The sequence below is a fragment of the Gobio gobio genome, assembly GCF_949357685.1.
Source record: "Gobio gobio genome assembly, chromosome: 21".
Classification (NCBI taxonomy): Eukaryota; Metazoa; Chordata; class Actinopteri; order Cypriniformes; family Gobionidae; genus Gobio; species Gobio gobio.
In genome coordinates this window covers 15,167,935-15,179,544 of record NC_137117.1, presented here as the reverse complement: position 1 = coordinate 15,179,544, position 11,610 = coordinate 15,167,935, and the positions used below count along the sequence as shown (strand labels likewise).

Sequence of the window (11,610 nt, the reverse complement as noted above, 5' to 3'; positions counted from 1 at the left end):
GCCTCAGATGACCTATCGGATGTAGTTGAATATGTCCAGATTTCAGCCACTCCTTCCTGGAATCACTTTCATGCCTGCCTGGAAGAAAAGCCTAGAGCCATTCATGTGGTAAACATCAACACAAGAGAACAAATGATAGGGAACAGATTGAACACTAAAGAGTAGACTATTAAAACTACACTGTAGAAGAAAAAAATGACTGATGAGATCTTTTGAATATCTCTATTGTGTCTCCTAATCTCACTTCTGCTTCTGATCCCCCAGTTAAATAATATGTGTCTATATAAAGAGTTCTCAGCAATGTCTCAAACTGTGCTCAGATTTAATATCGCAAGTCAGAAAGATTTCAGTATGAATTTATTTAATAAAAAATTAAGTGAGAAATGTTTTATTAATTTTACATCAAATTCTTTTGAGACTAAATCATAAAATATGATATCCACACCTTTTTAAAAAAAACACACACACATACACATTTAAACCAGACTTTGATGGTCTTAGCTAGTTTAAGACCAGCTGAAAAAGTGCCCAAAACTCCTCTTAAAAACCATTGAAGACAAGCAAACCAGGTTCAGCAGGGCAACTTTATAGTTCAATATATAGCAATAATTGTAAAATTGTTGTCTATTTTAAAATGTAATTTATTCTGTGATGCAAATCTGAAATTTCAGCATCATTACTCCAGTCTTCAGTGTCACATGATCCTTCAGAAATCATTGTAATATGCTGATTGGATGTTCAAGAAACATTTATTATTATTATCGATGTTGATAACCGTTGTGCTGCTTCATATGTTTGTGGAAAACATGATAAGTTTTTCATGAAATGAAAGTTGAAAATAACTTTTTAATACATTTTATATATATATATATATATATATATATATATATATATATATATATATATATATATATATATATATATATATATATATATATATATATATATATATATATATATATATATATATATATATATATATATATATATATATATATGTGTGTGTGTGTGTGTGTATATGTGTATATGTATAATGTATTTATTAATGTACTATATATATTTCAGATTGAAAAGTCTTGCCCACAACCTTGGCTTGTACATTCAATGATTAATTTTGGTTTCCACAGATGAAAGAAATAAAAGCAAAGTCATACAGGTTCGAGAAAACATGAGGGTGAGTAAATGATCTGCAGTTTTGAGTGAACTATTCCTTTACCTCGCATCTGACTTGTAGGCCCTCACAAAAAGCTTAGTCTTAAAATATGTAACTAGTTTGATTATAGTGCAAATGAAAGTCTGTTTGCATTCATTTGAATGTTGAATAGGTCATTCTCACAAGTATTCTATAAAAAACGTTTGTAATTTGTTTTTTGTTTAGTTTTTTTGGAAAATATTCCTTCAGCTTTCTATTTTTAGTTTTCACTGACTTTGCAGAGAAGCAGCATAATGGCACATTTAAGGAACAGTTTGCACAAACTACTTTTTAAAAAAGCCCTACCAGCCGTTGAGCAACAGCAGTGTACTCATCTAAAAAAACAAAGTTCACTAACTTTTCAAATGGAAGTAGCAACAATATTCATGTACAAGTTGGCATGTTTCGAGGCGGGTTCAAGTTCGATTAGGGGAGTGCTGGGGTAACACTGCAGTCTAATTCGTGAGGCACCTTCCATAAAAGCCAAATATAGTTCCATCGATCCATTGGCGAAACCTCGAGACGGACGTGTAGACGCCAGGGTACTGGGCATCAGCACAGCCATTACCCCAGGAGACGATGCCGTAGACGCGGCCCTCGCACACCAGCGGTCCCCCAGAATCCCCCTGCAGAAAAGACAATAATATTAATATGATTTTGGACAGAGAGGTCAGATGGTGTGCGAGAAGAGTGAAAGAGGTCAAACTATAACAAAGTGAAAATCGCCGCAATGTGAGACACATATTGCCTTTGCTATAAATTTAATTAAATTCAGTGTCATTGGCTGAACTTGACACATTGTATTGCCTGCAAATCTGCTCCTTTTTAGCAAGGAACAATGGACGGAAATGGATGTTTATCCATATATATATATATATATATATATATATATATATATATATATATATATATATATATATATATATATATATATATATATATATATATATAATTTTTTTTTTTTTTTTACACTACCGTTCAAAAGTTGGGGGTCAGTAAGACTTTCTAATTTGAAAAATTAAAGCCTTTATTCAGCAAGGATGTATTAAATTGATAAAAAAAAAGAGCTAATCAGCATATTATAATGTTTTCTGAAGGATCGTGACACTGAAGACTGGAGTAATGAAAAAAAATATAAAAATATATATATATATATATAATACAGCCTTGGTGAGCATAAGTGACTTTCAAAAACATTAGAAGAGGGTTCCTCAAACTTGGTCCTGGAGGGCCGCTGTCCTGCAGAGTTCAGCTCCAATGCTGATCAAACACACCTGAGCAAGCTAATCAAGGTCTTCAGGATCACTAGAAAATCACAGGAAGCTGTGTTTGATCAGGGTTGGAGCTAAACTCTGCAGGACAGCGGCCCTCAAGGACCGAGTTTGAGGAACCCTGCATTAGAAAATCAAACAGTAGTGCATTTACTTTTTCACAAAAGAAGGTATTTTGAAGAATATGGGTAACCAAACAGTTGATGGGCCCCATTAGCCCCTTTCACACAGCAATATCGGTAAATTACCGTAAAATTACCAGAAGGACTTTACAGGTAAATACACAAATATGCTGTTCACACAAGCAACGGTGTTCAGCAGCAAAATATGGGTAAATTTTGTGATATCAGTCATCGGAAATTATTTTTAAACAGTGGGCCGTTGTCTTCATCTGCCCACATGAGGAGAAGCACTTTAGTTTCAACTGTTCAATTTGACATCATCTTTTTGACGTCTGAGTGACAGGAAGAACGTGTGTTTGCTCTTAAAAACACGACACTCGCGTAATAATGTCCGACTGCAGAGCCGTAGCGCTGATGAATGGAAAAGAAGGCTGGGATTTTGATCACGACACGTTGAAAAAGATTCAAGACGTGGCACAACGGTCAAAGAGGATCATTTAGCGCATATTTAAATCGAAAATCTATTAAAAACCTTACTGTAAACAGCGAGGAGTAATCAAATCATCTTTTCAAATCATAAGTATTGATGATTGGCCCAAAGCAGACTTACGTAAACGCCTTCTGATTTTATACGTGAATATAGCGGTAATCCTCATTCCACGTTCACACAGAATACCGGTAATTTACCGGTAATGTTACAACTTCCCTTACTAGTAAATTGCTGGAAAATACACAGATTTTGGAAAAGGTCCTGTTCACATAATCTGTTACCGGTAATTTACCTGTAAAAACTGTTTGTGTGAAAGGGCCGATTGACTTCTGTTACATACTGTGGAGGTCAAGTGGGTTCATCAACTGTTTGGTTACCCACATTGTTCAAAATATCTTCTTTTGTGTTCAACAGAAGAACGAAACTCATACAGGTGTGGAACAACAAGAGTGTGAGTAAATGAAGATTTCATTGATTTTCATTTTTTGGGTGAACTATCCCTTTTAATGTCAGTCCACGATAACATGTCATTCACATTAAGTTAAGTGCATGTGAAGCAGTAATCGATTGTCTCACCTTACACGCGTCTTTTCCTCCTGCGCTGTATCCTGCACAGATCATATTCTCCGTGATGTTTCCATTAAAAGAGTCTGTGCCGTTACACACTGCGGTGGACACTATGGGCAGCTTCACCGTCTGCAGCGTTATTGGGATTCCTCCTGTTGGAGTGGTGAAGCCCCAGCCAGACACCCTGCACACACGACCCACGGCCACCATGGCGTCCTGCCGAGGTAGCGGCGCAAGAGACACGTAGCTGTTCAGATAGACAGGAGACTGCAGCTACACAGGTGAGAAAAATAAATCATTAATAGGACCCATAAAGCATCGATACCATACTCTTAAGTTAAGTGTTGTGTTAAAATTGGTTAATGCATTAGTTAACAAGCTATCTATGAGAAATATATATATTTTACAGCATTTACTAATCTTTGTTTTAATATTTGTTCATGTTAAGCCCAATTTATACTTCTGCATTGAGTGTTCTGGGGTATCATGCTCCCTCTCCATGTGAAAATCGACGTGTAGACCACGGCGTAGAGGCTATGGTGCAGGTCGGACGCAGAAGTATAAATCAGCCTTTAGTTCACAGTGCATTTACTAATGTTATTCCATGGTCTGTCTGAATGGTCAATTGTAATTGGCTGGAAGGTGTGCAATAAGTAAGGAATAATTCAACACACCGGAGTCAATTATTCCGCTTATACTACGGTTACCAAGATTATTATTCAGATGAAGTATTTCAAGACATTTGTCAGGTTTTTGTCCTTAAAACGCTCTTGTGTGCAGGATTAATTTCTTATACATCTCATCCCAAGCCTCTGTTGCTTATTCCAAAACTTCATTTTAGAGCTAGTAAGGGAGGCTTGAGCCATTGATAGCAGACTAATGCTGTTATTAGAGAGAGAGATAGAGATTAAGCATATACGAATGACCTGAGTCTGTGTCTCTCAACAGTGTTGGGCGGCAGTGTCTCTAATAATAGCGAAACTGTAAGTTTATCTGCTTCAAGAACAGCACCCTTACACTTGGCTAGTGAGAAATGTCATGTAGCTTTTCAGTTGTTAAACTATTTTACTGATAAAATCATCAGACCAGCACTGACAACACGTTTCTGTGCGAGTGTGTGTGTGTGTGTTACTGCGTTTGAGCGGATGACAGAGCGGGAGAATGAGAGTATGTGATTTCCGTACATAATAAAACATAATGTTGTTGCAAAAACGTGGAAATAATTTGTCGTTTTAAACCTATTGTTTACTATATTTATTTGCTCGGTCAGTGTCGTTGTAAGTTGTAGTTCTTTTGCTGTTGTCGGCTGTAATGACCTTTTTAAAAAAATAATTTGGCAAAGTGATGTGGAACTGTAATATGGTCAAGAACTGCCTGGAACTACTTTAGCCGTGCGTTTACCTGAAAATAATTGCACACCTTAGAACGTTCGTCAACTATAGAAGTTTGTTTGCGCCACTGAATAAAAAATAAAAAAGGTAATTCCGACTCGCAATTCTGACTTTATTTCTTTTATCACATCATTCTGAGAAATGAAGTCAGAATTGCGAGTTTATATCACATAATTCTGAGAAATGAAGTCAGAATTGCGTGATATAAAAAAGTAAGAATTGTGAGATAAAAAGTCACTATTATCTTTTAAAAAAAGTTTATTCTGTGGCTGAAACAAGCTTCCATAGTCAACCAATCAGATTCAAGCATTCAACAGGCTGTATAAAACCATTTAATACACAGGTAGTTCCAAGTCATTGAAGCGCATAAACACATAGAGATGGGAAACAGAGATGGGAAATTGGGAACACACACAGAAACATTCAGGAGCACAGAAACATGTTATCAATGCTGCCCCGTGAATTTTGTTAATAAATAACCACAGACCTTAGAACGTCCCTCAACCAATCAGATTCAAGCATTCAACAGTCCAGTAGTATTAACTAATTTAATGCACAACTAGCCATGGATTATCACTTACTTAGCAAATACAACTTTTGATTTAAAAAAATGTATTAGTTTATGAAGAAATCAACTTTAAAGCTACACTGTGTGATATTTCCCCCCATCTAGCGGTTAAAAGGTATATGACCATCCAGTGAATATTAGTTTCTGTTCCTCTCAATTCCGATTTCGTTTTAACTCCTACGGTGGCCGATTTAGTCCAAGATTAACATGGCTTCCAGTTCGACCTCGTCCACATTCCACACGGTGCCATCGAGTGTTAAAACGCGAAAGGCGAAGCTTGAATTTACGGGTATGTCCCTCTTTGGCTAATGTACTTTCAAGATGGACGGGCAACATGGCGACCCGCATTCGAACCCCTTACCCGTTTGTATTTTCAATGGCATATTATAAACTTACGAGAATACTTTATTACAAGTTTATTTTAAGTGTTTTTAGCTAAGAATAAACTAAAAAAGTTACACAGTGTAGCTTTAACTAAGATTAATAAACGCTGTAGAAGTGTTGCTCAATGCTAGTTAACTAATGTTAAGAAACGTAAAGTGTTACCATTTTTACTTGTAGGCCAACACTGAAACATTTATGCTATTCTGTTAATATACTAAAAAGGATACAGTATAATGAATTTATTATAATATAAAGTATACTAATTTAAATGAGAACTTTAGATGTGTAACAAAAATTCATGCACTATTGTTGCATTGCTGATTACTAAGAGATAAGTCACACCATGTAATATGACTTGATGCCGGTTTGTTGTGTTCATTTTGTATGCATGAAAAGAATCAATGATTCACAGTGAGTCAGTCGGTGTAACACAGGAGCATTGATTCCACTGCCTCACCTTAATGAGCATGATGTCTGCGTTATTGGTGGCTTTGTTGTACTGCGGGTGAGGTATTAAAACATGAGGCCTGCGAAACTGCTCCGTCCCCTCATATAATCCCACAGAATAATCTCCGGCCACGATCCTCATGTTTGCCTCCCTGGAGACACAAACAAACACTGCTTTTATCCAACTGAATGACTCTTTTTGGTTCCCGAGACAACCTTTCAGTGAATAGAACCATTTTTTTCTTAGTGTAAAGAATATTTTAATAATCGAATTAATCTTTTTTCCACTTCAAAGTACCTTTAGTCCAATGGAAAGGTTCCATGGATGTTGAAGGTTCTTCATGGAACCTTTGATCCCAATAAAGCACTTTTATAAGTCTTTCCAGCAGGCACACAACATCATAAGACGTTGATATTTGGTTGCATTTTGGTTGCAACGTCAGGTGACCAAAATTCAATGTCAGCTCAAGGTCTAATAGCAACTGTTAACTTGACGTCCAAGACCGACGTCAGCTGACGTTGATATTTAGTTGTTTTTAGGTTGTTTTGTAAAGTAACCAAAATCCAACATTGAGCCAATGTCTCAAGCCAATGTCTTAATGACGTCAGATACTGACATTTAGTCGTGAGGTATAGTGACCAAATCACAACGTCTCCTTGGCGTCAAATTCTAACATCATTAGACATTGATCTTTTGTTGATTTTAGGTTGTGGTATTAACTAACCAAAATACAACGTCTCAAGCCAACGTCATATTGACGTCAATCGCCAACGTTGGACCGATGTTGGAGGTTGACGTCAAAATGACATTGGGTTCTGATGTCAACTCGATTTTCATTTTCAACCAAAATGCAGGGACCAACGTCAATCTGACATCATATTAACGTCCGGTGCCTGCTGGGTTTCATCCATACAGTTGCATTAAATGTTGCTTGCACTACATAATATGAATATATTATTGTTTTGTTTTCCCATACACATATCTGAACATCCTAAAATGAAAATACATTTACCTGATATGCAAAATTATATGAAGTCTTGTTTTGGGCTTAAGTTTATGCTTTAAAATGAGAACAAATGTGTCAGTGATGTATAAAAACTAGTTTTTCCTTTGAATTAAGTTTGAACTAAGCCCATTGGCAGATGTTTGTTCGTAACTTTTTTTAGCATCTTTTTTTTTTATCTTTTTTTTTCCAGAAAACAAGACTTCTTATGTCATTTTGTTTCTCCAGTAAATGTATCTTGATTTAAGAATCTTTAGCCAAGACAAAAATACAAGAAGAGTGTGATCAGAAGGAAAAGCAAAAGGAAAAGTTTTCATATTCTAGTGGTTGGTAGCAGAGGTCTTTGTGACATGGTGCATTATCCTGCTGGAAGTAGCCATCAGAGAATGGGTACATGGTGGTCATAAAGGGATGGACATGGTCAGAAACAATGCTCAGGTAGGCCGTGGCATTTAAACGATGCCCAATTTGCACTAAGGGGCCTAAAGTGTGCCAAGAAAACATCCCCCACACCATTACACCACCACCACCAGCCTGCACAGTGGTAACAAGGCATGATGGATCCATCTTCTCATTCTGTTTACGCCAAATTCTGACTCTACCATCTGAATGTCTCAACAGAAATCGAGACTCATCAGACCAGGCAACATTTTTCCAGTCTTCAACTGTCCAATTTTGGTGAGCTTGTGCAAATTGTAGCCTCTTTTTCCTATTTGTAGTGGAGATGAGTGGTACCCGGTGGGGTCTTCTGCTGTTGTAGCCCATCCGCCTCAAGGTTGTGCGAGTTGTGGCTTCACAAATGCTTTGCTGCATACCTCGGTTGTAACGAGTGGTTATTTCAGTCAAAGTTGCTCTTCTATCAGCTTGAATCAATCGGATTCATTCTCCTCTGACCTCTAGCATCAACAAGGCATTTTCGCCCACAGGACTGCCGCATACTGGATGTTTTTCCCTTTTCACACCATTCTTTGTAAACCCTAGAAATGGTTGAATGTGAAAATCCCAGTAACTGAGCAGATTGTGAAATACTCAGACCGGCCCGTCTGGCACCAGCAACCATGCCACACTCAAAATTGCCTAAATCACCTTTCTTTCCCATTCTGACATTCAGTTTGGAGTTCAGGAGATTGTCTTGACCAGGACCACACCCCTAAATGCATTGAAGCAACTGCCATGTGATTGGTTAATTAGATAATTGCATTAATGAGAAATTGAACAGGTGTTCCTATTAATCCTTTAGGTGAGTGTGTGTATATATATATATGAATGTTCAGAGAACATTCAAAAGTAACGTTCCCATAAAAGGGAATGTTTCCTGGAATGTTTCGTTTTCAACGTTCAGAGAACATTCAGGAATAACCTTTTCATAACTTAACTGGAATGTTAACAAAAACATTCTTAGAACATATTTTTGTACCAATGTTACCACCCCAGGTGAATGCAACATCTGTCCATTGTGCCTCCTAAGTGGAAATACCCACTGACTAAACTCGGATCTCATATTGAAATGCTTGTATGTACAAATGCCCAATTAAAACTCATTAGTTATGTAGGCTATCCCGGGATGCTCGTCTTACCCTATATTGCAGTGTGCTGCGGTCAGCACCCAGTATTTGTTAATTAAGGTCCCGCCACACAAGTGCTGGCCCGTAGCGCTCTGAATGGACACGATGTACTTGATGGAGTACGGCGGCGGGACGTATCCACCCACGATACGGCCCTGTTGCAGATCCTGACCTGTGAAACAAAACAGGAGACACGTGATTTTGTTGACAGCATCTGCAATCTCTGTGATATTAGTCTAGATTTTCTTTTCACACAACAGAGACACGTGTGCACGCGGGGGACGCTCTAAATCTGCACCTTTGTCTCGGAAAAAAAGTGTAACTTAAGGTTGCAAAATTTGTCTGACAGTAAGTCAATACTTAACAATGCGCAGTAAGCAATATGGGTTTTTTCCCCATCTAAATCTGTCCACAGAAGACTATCATTTTCTGACATGTGCGTCACGAATAAACGCTGCGTTTGATTTGAATGAAGCCTGTCAGAGATGTTAGCGCAAGTCTCTGATGTGTGTGTATATATATATATATATATATATATATATATGTTGCCCTTGGGCATATTGATCACAGTGTAACAATTAGACAGTTGTACGTGCAGCGGTTCAAGTAATCCTATACAATATTAGCAGCTGTGTGAAACACATATGCGCTAGAATGAAGCTATTATGTAACTTTGACTGAATGAACATGGACCTCACGAGGATTGGCTGCAGCGTGACCATTATCTCATTGCTTTATGAAGCTCTCAACGTGAGGAAATCCTAAACGTTAAAGCGCACAAAGCATCGAGTCCCCGCACATGAGGAGGTTATGTACGTTCTTTGTTTGCTTTTTTATGTCGTGAAGAAGCAAATGCTGAAGTTCAATGTTTAGGGATTTAAATTACAGCGTTTGGGGATTAAAATGTCTTTGGTATGTTTTTATAATTCAGCACAGGTTTTTACGTTCATTTCAGCATCAGATTAATTCATCTTTGAAGTGCGTTCTAAACTGTATAATTGCGTTTTAGGGCTTTTTTGGGTTGGAAATGATAAACGATTTGCTTTGGATTTCCTTCGGTGAAGATGCACTCAGTGCAGGCTGTCAGGATGAAGGGCCCATCCATCAATAAAACGAAGCCAGAAATGTAAAAAAAAGATGCCCAGTTTTAAAAGCCATCACTGGAGAGATCCATAAATATCACCCTTTTTATTTTACAGCTCAGGAGACTTGATGGAGATTTCACTTATATTTCTGTTAATCATCAATGTTGCCTAAGTGACATTTTAAAAAAATACAATGAAGCTCAGAACATTTTGTGTTGGATGAACTTCAAAACTTGAAGAAACTCATATTGAGAACTTTAACTTATTAATGCATGTAAATCATAAGGAGAAATTATTGCGTCTTTTTTCTCTAAAGAACATTCTGAGAATAAGGAGACTTGAGTAAAAGATTTAATTAGCTCTCCATTAAAATATGCTTTTATTTTTTATTTAATTTTATTCCTGTGGGTTGACAACTTGTGTCTTAAAGACTGCAATATGTAATCTATATATATATATTACAATTGACAACTTGAGTCTAAAAGATTGCAATGTCATCTATTTAATTAATTGGAAATATATATATTTTTTATAATTGATAACTTGAGTCTAAAAGATGGCAATATGTTATATATTTAATACATTTCAAAAACAATTAAATAGATGACATATTGCAATCATTTAGACTCAAGTTTTTAATTATAATAAAACAAAAGAATATTAAATAGATGATATATTGCAATGTTTTAGACTCAAGTTGTCAATTATAAAAAGTGTAAAAAAAATTTTTTTTATAATTGACAACTTAAGTCTAAAAGATTGCAATATGTTATATATTTAATACATTTTAAAAACAATTAAATAGATGACATATTGCAATCTTTTAGACTCAAGTTGTCAATTATAAAAAGTGTAAAAAATATTTTCTTTTATAATTGACAACTTGAGTCTAAAAGATTGCAATATATCCTCAATTTAATAATTTTTTGTTTTATTATAATTGAAAACTTGAGTCTAAATGATTGCAATATGTCATCCTTTTAATATTTTATTTAACTTTAAATGTTATAATATTTAAATAATAAAAAGTCAGACAGTACATTTTTTCATTGCCATTTTAAAAGGAAAGTTTTCATTATATTATTCTCATCAAAATAAACATCATGTCGCCCAAACATCATTATAAGAAGATCCACAGTCTTTTAAGTAAAAAAACGTTGCAGTGTACGACTGTTCCACAATGCCGCTGTACCCTGTTAATACACTGAAAGGATTTTGTAGGATTGAAGTGTAAATCTTTTACTTACAGCTCACCACGAGGAGCTCCAGGAGAACACACAGCAGAAGCAGCGGCAGGTCCATGCTGATGGAGAGACAGAGACAGAGACAGAGACAGACACAGACACAGAGACAGAGACAGGCACAGGTGCGGACCAGACTGAGAGGAGCTGTGCTTCAGGTACTCTGATTCCACACCTGGGGAAGGATTACCTCGGCATTCTCGGGTTTCCTAGTTCCTATTTCTGTCTCCATGGTCACAATGTCGTCTGAGAACGGGAACAATATATAATTGAAGCATGTTTA

The 11,610-nt window shown here is 36.5% G+C and overlaps 1 protein-coding gene across 1 annotated transcript; it reads right to left on the bottom strand.

Moving 5' to 3' along the window:
• Positions 1–1,647: 1,647 nt before the first annotated feature.
• On the bottom strand, positions 1,648–11,388 carry LOC307117232 (trypsin; the record flags this gene model as incomplete). The annotated part of the gene is made up of 5 exons (XM_079802024.1): positions 1,648–1,818; positions 3,652–3,915; positions 6,443–6,584; positions 9,014–9,173; positions 11,334–11,388. The coding sequence occupies 5 exons, from the start codon at positions 11,386–11,388 to the stop codon at positions 1,648–1,650; spliced, it is 792 nt and encodes a 263-aa protein (XP_079658150.1).
• Between the last annotated feature and the right edge of the window lie 222 nt (positions 11,389–11,610).